This window comes from Pristiophorus japonicus, chromosome 11 (assembly GCF_044704955.1).
Source record: "Pristiophorus japonicus isolate sPriJap1 chromosome 11, sPriJap1.hap1, whole genome shotgun sequence".
Lineage (NCBI taxonomy): Eukaryota > Metazoa > Chordata > Chondrichthyes > Pristiophoridae > Pristiophorus > Pristiophorus japonicus.
In genome coordinates, this window is record NC_091987.1 from 152,977,175 (window position 1) to 152,999,169 (window position 21,995).

The 21,995-nt window shown below is 46.2% G+C and overlaps 2 protein-coding genes across 6 annotated transcripts in view; one reads left to right on the plus strand and one right to left on the minus strand.

Moving 5' to 3' along the window:
• Positions 1-1,541: 1,541 nt before the first annotated feature.
• LOC139276345 (protein NYNRIN-like) lies at positions 1,542-18,293 on the minus strand. Its single transcript, XM_070894191.1, has 3 exons — positions 9,174-18,293; positions 2,482-2,607; positions 1,542-1,726 (listed from the first exon to the last, which is right to left on the minus strand). The coding sequence occupies exon 1, from the start codon at positions 14,896-14,898 to the stop codon at positions 13,444-13,446; it is 1,455 nt and encodes a 484-aa protein (XP_070750292.1). The 5' UTR covers positions 14,899-18,293; the 3' UTR covers positions 1,542-1,726; positions 2,482-2,607; positions 9,174-13,443.
• Positions 18,294-20,323: 2,030 nt separating this feature from the next.
• ppef1 (protein phosphatase, EF-hand calcium binding domain 1) overlaps positions 20,324-21,995 on the plus strand; it is a 197,430-nt gene continuing 195,758 nt past the window's right edge. For 2 of the 5 annotated variants that reach the window (XM_070894196.1, XM_070894194.1), the window contains exon 1: positions 20,324-20,489. The gene's annotated coding sequence lies outside the window, so the exon portion shown is untranslated. Of the gene's footprint in view, positions 20,490-20,584; positions 20,773-21,995 lie in introns of those variants that run through there. The other 3 variants (XM_070894192.1, XM_070894195.1, XM_070894193.1) reach the window with 2 other exon arrangements.

Sequence of the window (21,995 nt, forward strand, 5' to 3'; positions counted from 1 at the left end):
ATAGATTTTGTATGGACATATCACCACTCGCTCTGTTTGTTCGCATTGATCAAGTCTCGTGCCGACCAAGGTATCGTCTGTTCTATGGCACAAAGCAACAGATGCTCATACCTTACCCAGACTCCTCCCTGTATTCTCCCTATATTCTGGACCTCCACCAAATTCATCTTTTCTTGCTCTACCATAATTAGTATACCTATAACTAGACCCAAGGCACTACTACTGCTACTGCCCTTGCAGTCCTTGTTGAACCAAACTTTACTAAGTTTCCTCAGTTCATAATTGTTAATGTGACCATCATCATAATCCTTGCTTCTGACTAGTCTAAACAGTTGGGTATTGTTTATCCAGGTTGGTGCTTTCCCCTGGTTAGCTAACATCAAGTTTTCTCTTAGTTGATTAAAAATCCAATCCCCATAAACACGACATAACGTTCGGCTTTGGGTTATATTGTCCTGTCTCTGAGTTACCCGATTATTTTATTGATGGTTTGAGCATGTCCTTCTAAAACTCTCACTATCCCTTCCTGTGTCTGAGCATCTTCCTTGCCTGCCTGTGATGAGGTTCGCTGAGTGTCGTTCAAATCCTTTAGGACTCCCTTGATCCGATTAGTCAAAGTTTTAATCTTATCGTTCAACTTGGTTATATCCAGAGTATTTACAGTAGCCATACCGGCACCATATACGGTGCCTACATCATTTACTAATCCTCTCTTCCTTCTCATTTTTCCCTCAGTGGGACTATCTCCTACCTTTTGCTTGAGCAACACCTTAACCAAATTTGCGTGGATCTGTTCCTGCTCCTTTGGACACTAGTTGGGCAATTCCATATTTAACATATTTAGCACACTGGGTACTAGTTCGTATCGTACATTGTCATACACAACTTTTCTTGACGGTCTTATAGCAGCGCCTCCCCTTGGACCTGGCTTGTGTTTGGAGCAGTCCCAAACCGGAAGTGGAGTCGTAGCGATCGGGGTGGAGGTCTGAACAATGAGTGGGGTAGTCGGCTCGGGGATAGTAGGTGTCTGTAATACCTGAACCACTATCTTTCCTTGGTGTTTACATGAGCACGTTGGTTTTGAGCACGTTGGTTTTAAGCTCTTTCGTGGGTTACTGATTATGTTTCTTACAGCTGGACTGCTGATAAGCTCTCAATTAACCACCTTAAAATATTGTCATTCCAGATAGTAGTCCAGTCTGCAAGGACACAACAGACTCTTTTCCCCGCCCCCCCCCCCCCCCCCAAACATCCTTTTAAACACAGTTTAAATGGAACCACATAGACTGGACTTCTCCAAAAAAAACAAGATTGAATTATCCCCTTAAATTTATGATCAATTTCCCTTCCCGAGCAGCAACTCACATCAATTTAGCTAGTCCATTTTAATTTCACAATAAGCTATGTCCAGCCTTTGTGATTTAACAAAACAAAACAAAAGGTATCTGCACTGCATTTGGATGGAAGTGCTTTATTGTGGAAGATAACACATGATTCCAAATCATTAATTCCAAGCATTTATTTTTAAAGCAAAGTCTTGAGTTCAGTTTTGTCACCATGCTGCAACATTTGATTTGAGATCCATCATCGCAGATAAGAAGTTTAAACTCTTGAACATTCCTGGAGCTATTCTCCTTTGTTCCAGCAAAAGTTAAAAGTTCGGTAACACCTTGAAGTCACTTTCATATTAAAAGTCCCTCTTGGTAATCTTGCACCATAAGCAGCCCTGCTTAGAAGAAAAAACAGAAACTCTGTTATGGCTTTCGGGCCAGCCCAATGGATAACTTATTAATCCTGATCCCCTTTCTGTCACTGAGGGAAACATCCACTCTAATTCCAAACTTAACATTTTCTTAATATTGTAAATATTTTGAGCATTTTAAATTCAACTCTGCAAAAAGGTGTTGCTTTCTGAAGTCTGGTGCAGAGTTATCTTTTTTTTGCATTTTAAAAGTTCGACAAACACATAACAATGGTACCAACAATCTGTAAAGCAACACCACGCATACCAATAGCTTTCAGTGCGATTCTTCTGACTCCATGCATAATAGCATCCCTCCCTTTTCTCCCCTGGTCTCGCATTCTTGAAACTGGTCAGAAATTTTTATTTTAAAAATACCAAATATGTGATTGCCTCATGTCCGGAACGAGAGGTTTTCCACACAATTCCACCATGGCCAAAATGAAAGTTTGGTTTTCACAGGTTAATTAACCTCAAAAACTCCAAATTAATTCAAACCAATCTAAAACTAACAGAACATACCAGAAAATATCAACGGTTTTATTTTACACAGACAGGCTTTTCACACACAGCACATAGTACAAACACTCTTTCATTTCTCTTAGCACGAAAGTTAGAAGGGTTCACCTTCTTAGACTCAGATATGCTTTTCTATTTTTTTCCATCTCTTAAACAAACGGTTTACTGCCGTAAACACAATATTTCCCTTCCATGCTTTGTTGCAGGGTCCTTCTGCTTACCTTGTTTCATCTTTTCCCAGCGCCTATTAACATCCAGCGGACCATCCGTGTAGTTAATGGGGCCGATGTGCCGCCTCAATGCTGTCAATTTGTCTTCATCACAGTAAAACTGCAAATGTCACGCCCCTATTTAAAAAAAAGAGGCAGGCAAAAAGCAGGAAACTAGACCAGTTAGCCTAACATCTGTGGTTGGGAAAATGTTGGAGTCCATTATTAAAGAAGCAGTAGCAGGACATTTGAAAAAGCAACATTTGGTCAGGCAGAGTCAGCATGGATTTATGAAGGGGAAGTCATGTTTGACAAATTTGCTGGATAAAGGGGAAGCAGTGGATGTGGTGTATTTGGACTTCCAGAAGGCATTTGACAAGGTGCCACATAAAAGGTTACTGCACAAGATAAAAGTTCACGGGGTTGGGGGTGATATATTAGCATGGTTAGAAGATTGGCTAACTAACAGAAAACAGAGAGTCAGGATAAATGGTTCATTCTCGGGTTGGCAATCAGTAACTAGTGGGGTGCCGCAGGGATCAGTGCTGGGACCCCAACTATTTACAATTTATATTAACGATTTGGAAGAAGGGACCAAGTATAACACAACGAAGCTTGCTGATGATACAAAGATGGGGGGAGAAACAATATGTGAGGAAGGCACAAACAATCTGCTAAAGGACATAGACAGGCTAAGTGAGTGGGCAAAAAATTTGGCAGATGGAGTATAATGTTGGAAAGTGTGAGGTCATGCACTTTGGCAGAAAAAAATCAAAGAGCGAGTTATTATTTAAATGGAGAAAGATTGCAAAGTGCTGCAGTACAGCGGGACCTGGGGGTACTTGTGCATGAAATACAAAAGGTTAGTATGCAGGTACAGCAAGTGATCAAGAAGGCCAATGGAATCTTGGCCTTTATTGCAAAGGGGATGGAGTATAAAAGCAGGGAAGTCTTGCTACAGTTATACAGGGTATTGGTGAGGCCACACCTGGAATACTGCGTGCAGTTTTGGTTTCCATATTTACGAAAGGATATACTTTGGAGGCAGTTCAGAGAAGGTTCACTAGGTTGATTCCGGAGATGAGGGGGTTGACTTATGAGGAAAGGTTGAGTAGGTTGGGCCTCTACTCATTTGAATTTAGGAGAATGAGAGAAAAGTATAAGATTATGAGGGGGCTTGACAAGGTGGATGCAGAGAGGATGTTTCCACTGATGGGGGAGACTAGAACTAGAGGGCATGATCTTAGAATAAAGGGTTGCCCATTTAAAACTGAGATGAAGAGAAATTTCTTCTTTGAGGGTTGTAAATCTGTGGAATTCTCTGCCTCAGAGAGCTGTGGAGGCTGGGACATTGAATAAATTTAAGACAGAAATAGACAATTTCTTAAACGATAAGGGAATAAGGGGTTATGGGGAGTGGGCGGGGAAGTGGAGCTGAGTCCAAGATCAGATCAGCCATGATCGTATTAAATGGTGGAGCAGGCTCGAAGGGCCACATGGCCTACTCCTGTTCCTATTTCTTACGTTCTTATTGATCGGTCCCGGTGCTTCAGGAGCTGGCCAACCCTAATTATACTGGGTCCCATCATCGGGCTCCTTTCTCTCTTCTTCCCAGTTTACCCCAACTTCCTCCGGTGTCATAAGACAAGCCGTACCCCTGGCCCTGGATAATGCTAGGGTTAACTTACAGATTTTTTTCATTACAGGGCCCGTGATCGGCCTCTTCATACACACGATTTTGAGCGACCCTGTCTGCCATCTTTATATCTTTTGACTGACCCTCAGCCTTGTCAGCTCTCTCTGAGTTCCTATTTCCTTCCTCTCGCCGAGCCTGACACTGGCTTCTACTTTCTGTGGCCTGAAATTGTAGGTACTCTATCGTGTTTCTAGCCATTTCTTCCTGCGCTTTCCTCTCCTGCCTTTCAATGCCCAAAACTTCTGTCAGACACAGCAGGGAGTCCGGGCCCCAGCTTCGAGGAGGTCCGTTAGTGAGGCCTATAAAAGGCACAGCAGAGAGTCCGGGGCCCAGCGTCGGCAGCAGTCGGGAGTTCGTTGGTGAGGCCTATAAAAGGCATGCTGGTGCAGCTACAGGGAGAAGGCAAAAAAGTAGAAAGAAACAGAAAGGCAACGTCACAGCCAAGGGGGTAAGTGATTGGCTGGTGATTGGTGAGTAGTTTTTCTTTTTTCTCTTCGATAACAGTGAGTAAACTTTAGCATTGTTGTTGCCTATCTAAGGGTTAAGTCATGGCAGGAGAGCTCGGTCACGTGTTATGCTCCTCCTGTACCATGTGGGAACTCAGGGACGACACCAGTGTTCCTGACGACTACGTGTGCGGGAAGTGTATCCGCCTCTAGCTCCTGACGGACCGCGTTGCGGAGTTGGAGCTGAGGGTGGATTCACTCTGGAGTATCCACGATGCTGAGAATGACGTGAGCAGCACGTGTAGCGAGTTGGTCGTACCGCAGGGAAAGGGTCCACAGCCAGATAGGGAATGGAAGACCAGCAGGAAGAGCAGTGCAAGGAAGGTAGTGCAGGGGTCCCCTGTGGTCATCCCCCTGCAAAACAGATACACTGCTTTGGGTACTGTTGGGAGGGGATGACTCATCAGGGGAGGGCAGCAGCAGCCAAGTTCATGGCACCGTGGCTGGCTCTGTTGCACAGGAGGGCAGGAAAAAGAGTGGGAGAGCGATAGTGATAGGGGATTCAATTGTAAGGGGAATAGATAGGCGTTTCTGCGGCCGCAACCGAGATTCCAGGATGGTATGTTGCCTCCCTGGTGCAAGGGTCAAGGATGTCTCAGAGAGGGTGCAGGACATTCTAAAAAGGGAGGGAGAACAGCCAGTTGTCGTGGTGCACATTGGTACCATCGACATAGGTAAAAAAAGGAATGAGGTCCCACGAAACGAATTTAAGGAGCTAGGAGCTAAATTAAAAAGTAGGACCTCAAAAGTAGTAATCTCGGGATTGCTACCAGTACCACGTGCTAATCAGAGTAGGAATCGCAGGATAGCACAGATGAATACGTGGCTTGAGCAGTGGTGCAGCAGGGAGGGATTTAAATTCCTGGGGCATTGGAACCGGTTCTGGGGGAGGTGGGACCAGTTTAAACCGGACGGTCTGCACCTGGGCAGGACCGGAACCTCGGGGGAGTGTTTGCTAGTGCTGTTGGGGAGGAGTTAAACTAATATGGCAGGGGGATGGGAACCAATGCAGGGAGACAGAGGGAAACAAAAAGGAGACAAAAGCAAAAGACAGAAAGGAGATGAGGAAAAGTGGAGGGCAGAGAAACCCAAGGCAAAGAACAAAAAAGGCCACTGTACAACAAAATTCTAAAAGGACAAAGGGTGTTAAAAAAACAAGCCTGAAGGCTTTGTGTCTTAATGCAAGGAGTATCCGTAATAAGGTGGATGAATTAACTGTGCAAATAGATGTTAACAAATATGATGTGATTGGGATTACGGAGATGTGGCTCCAGGATGATCAGAGCTGGGAAATCAACATCCAGGGGTATTCAACATTCAGGAAGGATAGAATAAAAGGAAAAGGAGGTGGGGTAGCATTGCTGGTTAAGGAGGAGATTAATGCAATAGTTAGGAAGGACATTAGCTTGGATGATGTGGAATCTATATGGGTAGAGCTGCAGAACACCAAAGGGCAAAAAACGTTAGTGGGAGTTGTGTACAGACCTCCAAACAGTAGCAGTGATGTTGGGGAGGGCATCAAACAGGAAATTAGGGGTGCATGCAATAAAGGTGCAGCAGTTATAATGGGTGACTTTAATATGCATATAGATTGGGCTAACCAAACTGGAAGCAATACGGTGGAGGAGGATTTCCTGAAGTGCATAAGGGATGGTTTTCTAGACCAATATGTCGAGGAACCAACTAGGGGGGAGGCCATCTTAGGCTGGGTGTTGTGTAATGAGAGAGGATTAATTAGCAATCTCGTTGTGCGAGGCCCCTTGGGGAAGAGTGACCATAATATGGTGGAATTCTGCATTAGGATGGAGAATGAAACAGTTAATTCAGAGACCATGGTCCAGAACTTAAAGAAGGGTAACTTTGAAGGTATGAGGCGTGAATTGGCTAGGATAGATTGGCGAATGATACTTAGGGGGTTGACTGTGGATGGGCAATGGCAGACATTTAGAGATCGCATGGATGAACGACAACAATTGTACATTCCTGTCTGGCATAAAAATAAAAAAGGGAAGGTGGCTCACAAGGGAAATCAGGGATAGTATTAAAGCCAAGGAAGTGGCATTCAAATTGGCCAGAAATAGCAGCGAACCTGGGGACTGGGAGAAATTTAGAACTCAGCAGAGGAGAACAAAGGGTTTGATTAGGGCAGGGAAAATGGAGTACGAGAAGAAGCTTGCAGGGAACATTAAGACGGATTGCAAAAGTTTCTATAGATATGTAAAGAGAAAAAGGTTAGTAAAGACAAACGTAGGTCCCCTGCAGTCAGAATCAGGGGAAGTCATAATGGGGAACAAAGAAATGGCGGACCAATTGAACAAGTACTTTGGTTCGGTATTCACTAAGGAGGACACAAACAACCTTCCGGATATAAAAGGGGTCAGAGGGTCTAGTAAGGAGGAGGAACTGAGGGAAATCCTTATTAGTCGGGAAATTGTGTTGGGGAAATTGATGGGATTGAAGGCCAATAAATCCCCAGGGCCTGATGGACTGCATCCCAGAGTACTTAAGGAGGTGGCCTTGGAAATAGCGGATGCATTGACAGTCATTTTCCAACATTCCATTGACTGGATCAGTTCCTATCGAGTGGAGGGTAGCCAATGTAACCCCACTTTTTAAAAAAGGAGGGAGAGAGAAAACAGAATTATAAACCGGTCAGCCTGACATCGGTAGTGGGTAAAATGATGGAATCAATTATTAAGGATGTCATAGCAGTGCATTTGGAAAGAGGTGACATGATAGGTCCAAGTCAGCATGGATTTGTGAAAGGGAAATCATGCTTGACAAATCTTCTGGAATTTTTTGAGGATGTTTCCAGTAGAGTGGACAAGGGAGAACCAGTTGATGTGGCATATTTGGACTTTCAGAAGGCTTTCGACAAGGTCCCACACAAGAGATTAATGTGCAAAGTTAAAGCACATGGGATTGGGGGTAGTGTGCTGACATGGATTGAGAACTGGTTGTCAGACAGGAAGCAAAGAGTAGGAGTAAATGGGTACTTTTTAGAATGGCAGGCAGTGACTAGTGGGGTACCGCAAGGTTCTGTGCTGGGGCCCCAGCTGTTTACACTGTACATTAATGATTTAGACGAGGGGATTAAATGTAGTATCTCCAAATTTGCGGATGACACTAATTTGGGTGGCAGTGTGAGCTGCGAGGAGGATGCTATGAGGCTGCAGAGTGACTTGGATAGGTTCGATGAGTGGGCAAATGCATGGCAGATGAAATATAATGTGGATAAATGTAAGGTTATCCACTTTGGTGGTAAAAACAGAGAGACAGACTATTATCTGAATGGTGACAGATTAGGAAAAGGGGAGGTGCAACGAGACCTGGGTGTCATGGTACATCAGTCATTGAAGGTTTGCATGCAGGTACAGCAGGCGGTTAAGAAAGCAAATGGCATGTTGGCCTTCATAGCGAGGGGATTTGAGTACAGGGGCAGGGAGGTGTTGCTACAGTTGTGCAGGGCCTTGGTGAGGCCACACCTGGAGTATTGTGTACAGTTTTGGTCTCCAAACCTGAGGAAGGACATTCTTGCTATTGAGGGAGTGCAGCGAAGGTTCACCAGACTGATTCCCGGGATGGTGGGACTGACCTATCAAGAAAGACTGGATCAACTGGGCTTGTATTCACTGGAGTTCAGAAGAATGAGACGGGACCTCATAGAAACGTTTAAAATTCTGATGGGTTTGGACAGGTTAGATGCAGGAAGAATGTTCCCAATGTTGGGGAAGTCCAGAACCAGGGGACACAATCTAAGGATAAGGGGTAAGCCATTTAGGACCGAGATGAGGAGAAACTTCTTCACCCAGAGAGTGGTGAACCTGTGGAATTCTCTACCACAGAAAGTTGTTGAGGCCAATTCACTAAATATATTCAAAAAGGAGTTAGATGAAGTCCTTACTACTAGGGGGATCAAGGGGTATGGTGAGAAAGAAGGAATGGGTTACTGAAGTTGCATGTTCATCCATGAACTCATTGAATGGTGGTGCAGGCTTGAAGGGCCGAATGGCCTACTCCTGCACCTATTTTTTATGTTTCTATGGCCCCAAGTTTCCACATGGTATGCTCCTGATTTTTAGGAGCAACTGGTGGAGAACAGAGTATCTTAGAAATCGGAATTCTCCACATTTAAGTTTTCTGCAGTTCTAGTCAGGTAGAACAGTTTCACTTTTGAACAGAATTTTTTTTTCAAAAGGGGGCGTGTCCGGCCACTGACGCCTGATTTGAAAGTTTCCACAGTGAAAACGTACTCCAAACTAACTTAGAATGGAGTAAGTGAAGATTATTGTACGCTTGAAAAAACCTTGTCTACACATTAAAAAATCAGGCGCAGGCTACAAATTAGGCGTTGGGAACGAGAGGGGGGGAGAGGGGGGGAACGGAAGTCATTAAATTCTACAATAAATCCTTAGTTATACTTATACAAATATTATACAAATAAATCCAACCTGAATAAAAATTTATAAGCAAAGAAAAGATTAAATAAACCATGTTCCTACCTGTGTGAAAGTGCTTCAGGCAGGCCTTTCAGGCAGCGGTGTGGCGTCGGTCCCGACGGCAGGGGCAAGAAGCAGCAAGGAGCCTCAGTACTGATCATGGAAGGGCAATGTGGTTTTATTAAAAAATTTTAAAAATTGAACAGCTACAAAGAATTTGAATAGTCTCAAACAAGTGCATGTGTCCCGTTTATCACAGTCTATCTTTAATTACAGAATGAGTGGTGGAGATTGAAACGGTAACGAGTTGTAAATGCTGAATTAAAATGCACAGTTGCTGCAGTAACACTGGTTAAAGAGCCAACATTAATTCAGCAGGTGATTTATTCAGCAGTGCTGCTAAAAGCACTCTCTCACACACAGAAATATCAAGAAAATTAAAATGCAAGCCTTTGCAAGGGTTCAATAAACAAATTTTCACTTTTTCTGCAGCACTTTAAAAAATGGCCAAGTGCCAATGTTTACTTCAGACTGCGCATGCGTGAACGCTCCAACGCACACGCGCAGGGTTGCCGGCACTAAAAAACTCATTTAAATCGTACCCGCCCCCTCCTACTTACATAATCGGCGCGAGTGGTAGGCTCTGCCCCCTGTGCGCTGCGCCAAGCAGACATCGAGCTGCAAGGAGCTCGAGAATACCGTGTTTTTTTCAGGCGCTGTTTTCGGCGCGAAAAACAGGCGCCCAGCTCTGAGGGGCGCCTTTTTCGCCGCATGTGGAAACTTGGGGCCTATGTTTCTATGTCAGCCGGTTCACTACGGCCTCTCTCCTGCCCTACTTTCTGCTTCCTGTTTCTCCTTTTCTAAATGCTCAACTTGCTTCGTGAGCATCTGAATTTGTTTCTATATACATATTAACCAAATCACCTTTTCCTTCGATTTCTTATGTACGCTACTGCCTGTCCACTCTAATGCTTTCTCATATGGACAATCAGAGTGTAACATTTCTCGCACCCAGTGTTCAGAAAGGTTTACTTTTCCAAATACATACAAGGATATCCTATTCTCCATCGTGGGTTTCTTGCCCTTAACCCTGTCCATAATTATTGTTCTAAACCTTGAACGTCCCTTTAGTCGTCACACTGACTATCCTTAGTCCTGGTCCCTGACCAGTTCAAACACTGACTATCCTTAGTCCTGGTCCCTGACCAGTTCAAACACTGACTATCCTTAGTCCTGGTCCCTGACCAGTTCAAACACTGACTATCCTTAGTCCTGGTCCCTGACCAGTTCAAATACTGACTATCCTTAGTCCTGGTCCCTAATCAGTTCAAACACTGACTATCCTTAGTCCTGTACCTGACCATTCAAACACTGACTATCCTTAGTCCTGGTCTCTGACCAGTTCAAACACTGACTATCCTTAGTCCTGGTCTCTGACCAGTTCAAACTCTAACTATCCTTAGTCCTGTACCTGACCAGTTCAAACACTGACTATCCTTAGTCCTGTACCTGACCAGTTCAAACACTAACTATCCTTATTCCTTATACCTGACCAGTTCAAACACTGACCAGTTGAAACACTGACTATCCTTAGTCCTGTACCTGACCAGTTCAAACACTGACTTTCCTTAGTCCTTGTTCCTGACCAGTTCAAACACTGACTTTCCTTAGTCCTGTACCTGACCAGTTCAAACACTGACTTTCCTTAGTCCTTGTACCTGACCAGTTCAAACACTGACTTTCCTTAGTCCTGTACCTGACCAGTTCAAACACTGACTTTCCTTAGTTCTTGTACCTGACCAGTTCAAACACTAACTATCCTTAGTCCTTGTACCTGACCAGTTCACACACTGACTATCCTTATTCCTGGTCCCAAACTAGTTCAAACACTGACTATCCTTAGTCCTGGTCCCTGACCAGTTCAAACACAGACTTTCCTTAGTCCTGGTCCCTGACCAGTTCAAACACTGACTATCCTTAGGCCTGGTCCTGTTGATACTGGATTCTTTTCCCTTCAATCTCTTTCAGCGAATTCACTGACACACGAACACTTTTAGTCTTAGCAACATAAGACCTTTATTAGAGAATCTCCCGGCCGGGACCTATTAAGATAAAGGGGAACCCACTCGAGTCGAGTTTGTACACCTCTGTCCTGACAAGCTCCGTAACAGTACAAAAGCTCAACACTTATACATTGTTACAGCAGAACACATTTGAGTGACACTCAGTTTATACAATCATTGGTCGATTTCCCCCAAAGCATACCCAATTGCAAACTAACAACTCTCCAAATAGGGCGGGCTCCAGGGATGTGTTTATTGTTTCGAATCTCATCACACTTCCCTATTTTACTGCTGTTTATAGCAGTCCCTTGTCTGAATCATGTCTGACTTTTGCTTTTTCATGTAACTCGTGTTTGACCACAACTCTGAGTAATCCTTAGTTTGTGTCGACAGGGCAAATATCGCAGCTGGACAATTTCTCTTGGCCATTTTCCCATGATCCCTTACTAACACATTCACAAACCTTCTATCTACATTCTCATTCCCCCCTTTTATCATTCTATGATAACCCTGGTGATTATTCCAGGAGTATCGCATTCAGCCGTTTGCATTCTTGTTTCTCATACTCTTCTTGATTCTCGAGTAAACCTTTAGTCTGTTGAACCTGTTCAACTAAATTCCGAGGGTTTGTGTTTGTAAGGGTTTGCTCCAATTTTGCCATCATTACTTTACAACAGACATTAAAGCAACCAATGATCAAGCAACAGGTAACTATTATTACAACGAGAATGACTGCTCCATGCATTAAATAAGATCCCCAGGATCCTCCAAATAATCAATCCAACCAACCATCTCCTTTTATTTGGGCCCTGCCTAAACTCATCCAGCTGCTTTTTTATGGCATCAATGGCCTGGTGATATTGTACGATTCGTCCGTGACATGTGTTATACATTTGTCCCCTATAATTGTGCACACTCCTCCTTGTTGGGCCAGCTGATAATCTACGGCATAGCGGGTTTGCTGCGTATACAATCTTAGTTCAGACAGCTCTCTGTTGATGGCATCCAGTCCCTTAGACGTGCTATTTCCCAAAATGGTCAATCCGCAAATAAGGTAGTTCCTATTTTTGGCACTAATTACCCCTGCCGATCCACCCTACAGATAGGGCCCCGAGGAACCCGTAGCCGAGTGATGATTCCAGCGTGATAGGATCCTCCCAATCGGCACAGAACTCCTTGCTGATGGCCCGTGTTACTATCCTTCTCTGGGTATGCCCCCTTTTGGGGCATGGGACAGTGAGTGGTCCTATAGTTCCTACTGCAAAGAGGACCAGGAGGGTCGGTGTGGCTGTCTTAAAGGTACCATTAAGGAGGAACACAAATCCTTTCTTAGCTCTATAACACTTTACGTCAGTGTTGCTAACACTCGTGAACTGCTTATACCACCAATTGCTCGGTTCCCTTGAATTTGAGCCTGATCCTACCAATTGGTAAGCATCAAACGGGTATGCCCATGTTTCTGAGCTGACATGAGTTCCGTTACACTGACCGCAGACAACTTGCCTTCCTGCGGTCACATTCAGGCATCTTTGCTCGTTACAGGTACAGGTAAACTGGCCCTTACGCACTCGACAGTGCTGACGGGCACACTGCGTCTGCACACAGGTGGCGTTCCCGGGGACCAGGGCATATACACAACCCCACCCTTGTCCTGAGAAGCAAAGCGGGTAGCTTGCAATGTCTGAGCATACCGCTCCGTTCTTTCCCTGGGATCCTTGCACTCAGGATTCATGGAGTCTATTAATTCCACACATCTTCCCGGTATACCCTTTCTATATTCGATCATTTGTCCCTCACAGGGTGCGTCCGAGGTATCTGCCGTATATAAGTTGCGGGGGGTCCACCCAGGGGTAGCCACGAACAGGGCGTCTACTGATTGGGCTAGTGGGTAACACACAGTTCGATTGCCATGCAATCGGGTATGGGTCTGATAAAATAAGTTATCCTGGAGCCCTTCCAGTTCAGCTAGGATAGTACAAGATAGCACACTTATACCTGCTAGCTTACACATGTTTAGATCATTTTAGATGATACTATACATTAGTTAACAATAGGATAAGGATAGATCAGAAAACAGCTAAGTCTGCTTGTTCCTTTCTCTTGCCGTGTTCTTGCCGTTTTTCTTCCTGCCCCAAGGATGTGGTTTATTCAGCTATGGAGGAGAGGAAGTCTGGAACAGAAACAAGGGTTAGGACGACCAGTGAGAGGCTCATTATGAAGTAATAAGTTTACAGTGGTGCAGGTGAACCTAGGCACTTCTCCCTTCAACCTTAACTGCAGTGGGGGTAGTGATTAACACCTGAAAAGGCCCCTCCCATCGTGGCTCTAGTCCCTTTCGAATCCATCAGGACATACTTCCCTGGTGCCACGAGAGATGATTCGGGTAACACTGGGAGGTCGAGGTGAGTCTCTCGAACCTGGTTGTGAGCTAGTCGCAGAGCCTGAGTCAGAGAAAGAACATAGGTGGTCATCAGTCGAGCTGGGATACCATATCTAGGAACAATTTCCCTTATTAACACCTTAACAACAGTTTGAGTCTTATTGTCCAGGGTAGGGTAGGCTTCGATCCATTTACTAAACACATCAACTATTACTAACACATATTTGTAACACTGAACTTTTTGCAACTCAATGTAGTCCAACTGCAAGGTCTCAAAGGGACCTTCTGGTAGGGGCGTCTTACCCCAATTACAGGGGACTCCCTTCCCTGGATTATGCTGTTGGCAAACAAGGCAACGACTACTGATGTTCTGGGCCAGCGCCTGGAGTCTAGGGTGCCACCAAGTGGCCAAAAGCGTGTCACTTGTTGTCCTTGCTCCACAATGAGTAGCAAAGTGCATAAATTCAATAACCCATAGGGCCAACTCGTCAGACATGCAAGTCTGTTCCGCGGGAGTGGTCCAGAGTTTAGAAACATTGTCATAAGTACATCCATAATCTTTCCACAACAGTCCATCTTTTTCAGGAGCGTCCTCCTGTGCTTTAATAACATCTTGGATGGTTGGCATTGGTTTTTCCGAGGCTAACTTATCCTTGGCAGGACTTTTAGTTTGACTCATCATTCTAGGCACCACCATTTGTTGTCCACAAGAAGCCTTTTTAGCCTCTTTGTCAGCACAGCGGTTTCCTATATCAACCGGAGAGTTTCCGGTAGTGTGGGCAGTGCACTTGACAATAGCAATACGTTTAGGGAGCATGAGGGCTTGCAACAAATCTGATACTAGTTGCCTATGAGATATCTCGTTTCCCTGTGAGGTCAGGAATCCCCTATTTTTCCATAACTGTCCGAAATCATGGGCTAGCCCAAAGGCATACCTAGAGTCGGTATAGATAGTGACTTTGAGATCTTTGGCCAAGATACAGGCTCGGGTGAGGGCGAATAGTTCAGCTTGTTGGGTAGAATAGGTGGTTTCAAAGGCGGCAGATTCCAAGACCTGATTCTCCTGGTTTACTATGGTGTATCCTGAGATTCGTGTACCTTCTGGATTAATAGAAGAACTTCCGTCAACATACATAATACAGTCTGGGTCTTCCATTGGTACGTCAACTAAATCTTCCCTGACCGATGAGGCCTCCTGAATTAAAGATAAACAATCATGACTGGGTTCTTCCTCATCTTGGGGTGGCTCAGTAAGAAAACAGGCCGGATTAATGGCAGTACAGTGCCGAAAGGTCAGCTTAGGATTATTCAGTAGGTAGATCTCATATCTGCTTTGCCTGGCCATGGTAAGGTGTTGAGTCTGCAGTTGGCCCAGGAGGGCGGCTACGGAGTGGGAGATGTTAAGATAACGGTAGCACAGTCTTTCAGGATTGTACAATACAGTTGAAAGGGCCGGTCATAGAGGGGCCGGCCCAAAGCCGGAGCTTGCAGCAGGGCTGTCTTTAGTTCCTTAAAGGCTTGAACGTCTGTGGCTTCTATTTCAAAGCTGCCTTCTTTAGTTGTGTACAGCGTGAGGTGCTTAGTCATCAGGGCAACGTTAGGGATCCAGGATCTGCAGTAATTGATCATCCCCAACCACTGCCGCATCTGTTTAGCCGTGCTAGGGACTGGAAACTGGCAAATTGGTTCGTCATCCGGGGAGGTTCTCTGTACAATCAAGCTATGTAATCGGGGGACGGTTGGCCAAAGGGGTTGTTCTGGGAGAAGTTAGTGTAAGATCCCCGTCCTCTTCCCCCCTTGCCCCCCTCCTCTTCCTCTTTCGTGCTGACGGGAGGGACACTCTCTACTCCAATTTCCTTCTTGCCCACAATTAAAGCATCCATCTCGTCTCTCCCATCCTCGGCCTCTTCCCATACCGGGCCGGGACAATAGGGTGGTCCGTAATTAGCAGGGCCTGGGCCATTCGGGTGTTGGGTATATCCGTATCCTTGGTTATCCACCCAACCCTTTACACAGTACTGTGGTTCCAACTGGTATCCCCTCGGGTCGGACCAGGGTCCTCTCCATGGGGGTTCTTCCTTTCTAGTCACATTCGGTTTTGACCCGGGTCAGGGGTGCGCCTCCTCCTTCCCCTCCTTTCTTCTCCTGCCAATAATATTTTACCGCTCTTTCCATTTGGGCTCTACTGTTATTTCAATAAATCTTTCCATGAATTCGTCGGCAGTTTCTTCTCTTTTGGGTTTAGTTTCTAACACTGCTGCCATACTGATGGGCTTCTGAAGGTTCTTGTTGAAAGCATTAAAGATAGCGTTTAGGCGATCCTGGGCATTATTAGGGTGAGCAGTCACTAATTCATCATGGGTGGCTCGCCCCAAATTTTCTAAGAACCGGACGTGTTCAGTCGGGCTCAGGGTCTGCTGCACTAAGGACCACAAGTCTCTTGATTCTGCATTATAAACTGAAATAATAGTTCGAAGATGATCTATAAACTGGAGTCCGTTTGAGCTTGTCGCTTCGTTGGTGTAGGGTTACATTTACCTTTAACTCCTCTCGCCGGAGTGTAAGGTGGAGGGGGATGGGAAAGAGGCTGTGACAAAGGGTCAGAGGCTGCAGGAGGTGCCGTTGGGCCCGGCTGTGTCCATTCATCAATTTCATCATCAGCCTCGGTCAACGCAAAACCAACCATTCGACTACGTAGTCTATCGGTACCCTTCTCAGAAGTCCCAAGGGAACTCTTAATACGTTTCTTGTGCGCGCACTCTTTCTTTAAGACGTCTACAGTTTTAACATGTCCTCCTTCTGTCAAGGAGAGTCCTAGTTTAGTGGCGTTCTCCTGCCAGCTTGACAGAAGGGACTCATCTTTCAGCTTTTGACAGTACTGTCTCCATTTGGCTATTAAATCTTTTTTTAACCACCGGGACCATATATATATATTTTTTTTTAACTCAACAAACCTATCCTTTGTGCATTTCCTGGCTCCGTAACTTATCATCCGAATATACGTAATTCAATAAGGTTCACACTCTTAAACTTCCCACATCCAGGACAACACTACGAAGGGTTAAAAAAAACTTTCACTGTTTGAAAAAGTGGGTGGAGCTAAAGCAAACCACAACTCCCTGGTCTCCCCACACAAGCTTTCTCATCCACAGTAAAAATCATACAAGCATTTAAAACAGACGTTCACAAGAGTCTCTTTTTTTTTTTTGATCCATGACCTTTCAGGGAATTCGTAGTTTTATCTAAATTACCCATCCTTGTGTCGCCGCACGTTGGATCGGGGTCCTAATTAATCCGAATCGTCCCCCACGCCGCCCCGTGGTGATCTCAGTTTAGCTTACCCAGAGCCTAGGTGGACCAAGTGATATACAAGATCGACACCGCACCTGGCGTAAGTACAATTTAAAATTTACACAGTCCCGCGTAGTCCCGCAGCTTAATTTTACGTAATTCCCTAACCTCCGCGTTTCCCTACGCGGTTCGCGCGATTCTTTATTTACTGGGGCCTCGAACCCACACAGCCTGTTCGTGACGCCGCATGACAATCCTTACTTTTTCTAGGTTCCCGATTTAAATCCAATCAGTGCCTAGACGGGCCAAGTGATATACAAGGTCGACGTCACACCTGACTTGGACACTTATTTTCTAAGTTTAAAACGTGTTCGCCAGATTGACCTGGATCTCGTTCAGACACCACCTGAGAACCAGCGAGTGGCTAAACTTTCCTCAGACTTTTGAAACCGGAGGAAACTGGAGCAGTTTTGAAATTATACTTACTCCAGTGGCCATTTTCCTCTCGTCTCGTCCAAGGCTAGTCTAGCTCTTAATTCGCAAGTTTTCGGCAGTCGCCCGTTGAGATCCCACTTCTGACACCAAATGTTGATACTGGATTCTTTTCCCTTCAATCAGTTTCAGCGAATTCACTGACACACGAACACTTTTAGTCTTAGCAACATAAGACCTTTATTAGAGAATCTCCCGGCTGGGACCTGTTAAGATAAAGGGGAACCCACTCGAGTCGAGTTTGTCCACCTCTGTCCTGACAAGCTCCGTAACAGTACAAAAGCTCAGCACTTATACATTGTTACAGCAGAACACATTTGAGTGACACTCAGTTTATACAATCATTGGTCGATTTCCCCCATAGCATACCCAATTGAAGGCTAACAACTCTCCAAATAGGGCGGGCTCCAGGGATGTGTTTATTGTTTTGAATCTCATCACACTTCCCTATTTTACTGCTGTTTATAGCAGCCCCTCGTCTGAATCATGTCTGACTTTTGCTTTTTCACGTAACTCTGAGTAATCCTTAGTTTGTGTCGACAGAGCAAATATCGCAGCTGGACAATTTCTCTTGGCCATTTTCCCATGATCCCTTACTAACACATTCGCAAACCTTCTATCTACATTCTCAGTCTCTGATCAGTTCAAACACTGACTATCCTTATTCCTGGTCTCTGACTAGTTCAAACACTGACTTTCCTTAGTCCTGGTCCCAAACTAGTTCAAACACTGACTATCCTTAGTCCTGGTCCCAAACTAGTTCAAACACTGACTATCCTTAGTCCTGGTCTCTGACCAGTTCAAACACTGACTATCCTTAGTCCTGGTCCCTGACCAGTCCAAACACTGACTAACTATCCTTAGTCCTGGTCCCAAACTAGTTCAAACACTGACTTTCCTTAGTCCTGGTCCCAAACTAGTTCAAACACTGACTTTCCTTAGTCCTGGTCCCTGACCAGTTCAAACACACTTCCCAGTCTCTCTCACCGTCCCAGGCTCTCTCTCTCACCCCCATCTCTCTCACCCCCCCCCCCCCAGGCTCTGTCCCTCTCTCTCTCTCACCCCCCCCAGGCTCTGTCTCTCTCTCTCTCACCGCCCCAGTCTCTCTCTGTCTCTCACCCCCCCAGTCTCTGCCACCCTCCAGATTCTCTCTCGCTCTCTCTCTCACCACCCAGTTTCTCTCACCTCCCAGGCTCTCTCTCTCTCTCTCTCAACCCCCAGACTCTCTCACCCCCCGCCCTCCCCCCCCCCCCCAAGCTCTCTCTCTCCCACTCTCTCACCCCCCCCCCCCCCCCCGGCCAGGCTCTCTCTCTCTCTCTCTCTCCCCCCAGTCTCGCTCACCCTGCCCCCCCCCAGTCTCTCTCTCTCTCACGCCCCCTAGTCTTTCTGTCTCTCTCTCACCCCCAAGTCTCTTCCCCCCCACATCGAATTCTTCCCCCCCACAGCGATCTCTTCCCCCTCATCACAGCGATCTTGCCACCACAGCCATCTCTTCCTCACCCAACTCCCCCACCACCCACCCCACCTCACAGCCATCTCCACCGTACCCCATCACCCACACCGCCGCCCCACAGCGCTCTCAGGCCGGCAGCCTCTGGTCTCTCGTCGGTGCCTCTCGGGGGGGCGGAGCTTGACAGCTGCGCGCGTGCACACAACGCAGGATCCGAAAATTCCCGAATCAAAAGGCCTCCTCCGCCACACACTGTCGGCTGCACTTTGCTCCCGTCTGCTGGACTCTGCTCCGCCGAGAAAAGTGCGATGAAATTCCCGCTCACTCAGCCCCAGCAGTACCGGGCGGCAAAAAATGATGCATCGCCTGGGGACCGCTGAAAAACGGGCGGACCATGTGTTTGACCAATTTATACCCTGAGGTGTGGTCTCACCAATACCCTGTACAGTTGTAGCAGGACTTCTCTGCTTTTATACTCAATCCCCCTTGCAATAAAGGCCACCATTCCAGTTGCCTTCCTGATCACTTGCTGTACCTGCATACTAACCTTTTGTGTTTCATGCACAAGGACCCCCAGGTCCCTCTGTACTGCTTCATTTTGTAATCTCTCCCCATTTAAATAATAATTTGCTTTTCTATTTTTCCTCACAAAGTGGATAACCTCACATTTTTCCAAATTATACTCCATCTGCCAAATTTTTGCCCACTCACTTAACCTGTCTATATTCCTTTGCGGAGTTTGTGTGTCCTCCTCACAATTTGCTTTCCCACCCATCTTTGTATCATCGGCAAACTTGGCTACATTATACTCGGTCCCTTCATGCAAGTCATTAATATAGACTGTAAATAGTTGAGGCCCCAGCACCGATCCCTGTGGCACCCCACTAGTTACTGTTTGCCAACCGGAAAATGACTCATTTATCCCGACCCTTTGTTTTCTGTTAGTTAGGTAATCCTCTATCCATGCTAATATATTACCCCCAACCCTGTGAGCTCTAATCTTGTGCAGTAACCTTTTATGTGGCACCTTAGCAAATGCATTCTGGAAATCCAAATACACGACATCTACTGGTTCCCCTTCTTACAAGCCTGCATTATTTCTTGATTTATACTCTGTCCTACAGTGTGACTACTGTTTGGGAGCCTATAGGCTACACCCACCAGCGACTTTTTCCCCTTATTATTTCTTATATCCACCCAAACTGATTCAACATCTTGATCTTCTGAGCCAATATCATTTCTCACTAACGCACTGATCTCATCCTTTATTAACAGTGCTACCCCACCTCCTTTTCCTTTCTGTCTGTCCTTACGAGATGGCAAATACCCCTGAATATTCAGTTCCCAGCCTTGGTCATCTTGCAACCACGTCTCTGTAATGGCTATCAGATCATACTCAGGGTAGGGTAGAATGTGAGAAGCCAGCCAGAAGTGCGTTGGAATAGTTAAGCCTAGAGGTAACATCGGCATGGAGGAGGGTTTCAGTACAGATGAGCTGAGGCAGGGGCGGATCCCTCCCTATCCCGGGCCAGGCTGTCCATTTGACCGTGCGGCTGGCGGGAGGCGGACTGACACGATGTTAATGAGGAGCTGCCGTGGTGTGGAGCAGGAGCCCCATCTCCCGCCCTTGCCGGGTATTTGAGTCGCACCCTCCCCAGCTTCCCGTGAATATCGGGGCCTGCCTCTCTGCCTCACAAGTGCTTGTAAGTTTTTCTATTTACATATAAATAATAACAAAGGGCAGGACTTTCCGGTGCTGTCTGCCTATGGTCTCTCCCCGGAGGGGTGGCAATGGCGGCGGTGAGCTCTCTGGGCGGGCGGCCAGCTTCGGTGTTTTCGGTGCCGGTTTCGGTGGGGAAGAGGCGAGACGGTGTGCGACACCGGTTCAATTTTTGGCTGCTGCCCGATCCGTAGCGCTGCGTAGAACGCGCCCTGCTGGGACCGCCTGTGAAAGTGGGCAGTCCGACCTATACTGGCCGCAGTGAGGTAAGTAACGTCCATCTCAGGGCAGTGCGATGGGTTTTTATTTTTATTTATTTTTTGATTTATGTAGTGGTGGCGTGAGGTATTTTTTGGGAATGTTTTTTGGGGTTTTTATTTCTCCCCAGGCCCCTCTCAGAGCGCTCCCGGGTTGGCTGTTTTCCCACGCTCAGCCGGCTTAACGTCCCGAGAGCGGTGTACAACGCCTCCCTTAGTGCTCCGCCCCACACTCAGGGCCCAGCTGCCCAATGTTACTGACTGAGGCGCAAACTGTTCCCGGGCGCTAACTTTACCGCCCCGCTGCCATTACCGCCCCGAAATCAGCAAAGCCGAAAATCCTGACCCAAAGAGTAATATAAGAGCAGAATGTATGACTTTAAAATAGACTAACTGATGCACCCTGGTTTAATTATCCTCTACCCTTGAGATCTACTTCACCTTCAGACTACATTTGGTGTTGACTTCATGTGCAATGCCAACTCGGAAATATTATAAACATATCTCCGGTTGGGGTGGTGTGTAGAATGTTTATGTGTGAGAGGTTTCACAGTTGTGTGAGGCGGACTGGTTGGGCCGGATGCTCTTTACCTGTCCGTCATTGTTCATAGGTTTATATGTAACCTTCAGGGCTGCTGACCGAGGGCCGTGGGACTCTTTGTCGGCCGGCGCGGACACGATGGGCCGGAATGGCCTCCTTCCGTGCTGTAAAGTTCTCTGATTCTTTCTATGTTTCTAAACCTTGTCCAGGTTAAACAGCTAAATTACCAGCCACAGGAAAACACTCTGCTGGTCAGATACTGTAACATAGGCAGTCGGTATAATGATTTCTTGGGGCGAAACAGCTCCAATTTGGCTCTGTGGTTGCACACCCATTGACAGCAGTGCAACCCATTGGCTTCCCAATGTTTAGGAGGAGAGATTGAGGGAAATTCCAGGATGTAGAGGAACGGCAGAGGGGGAAGCCATCAACCATACAAAACAATTGGGACTAGGATTTGTGCCCACAATCGCTCCAATGGGACTTGACGAAATGCGGCCTAACCGCACATTTGAAATTTCTGAAAGAAATATTGTGGAACAGCACGACTCCATGCCCTGCAAAAATAATCAACCAGGCCAGTCATTCTCTCAGGCATTTTGTCCCAGTGCCGACCCCTCTACACGAGCAGGAGGGTATGCTTGAAGTGTATAAAACACTAGTTAGGCCGCAGCTGGAGTACTGCGCGCAG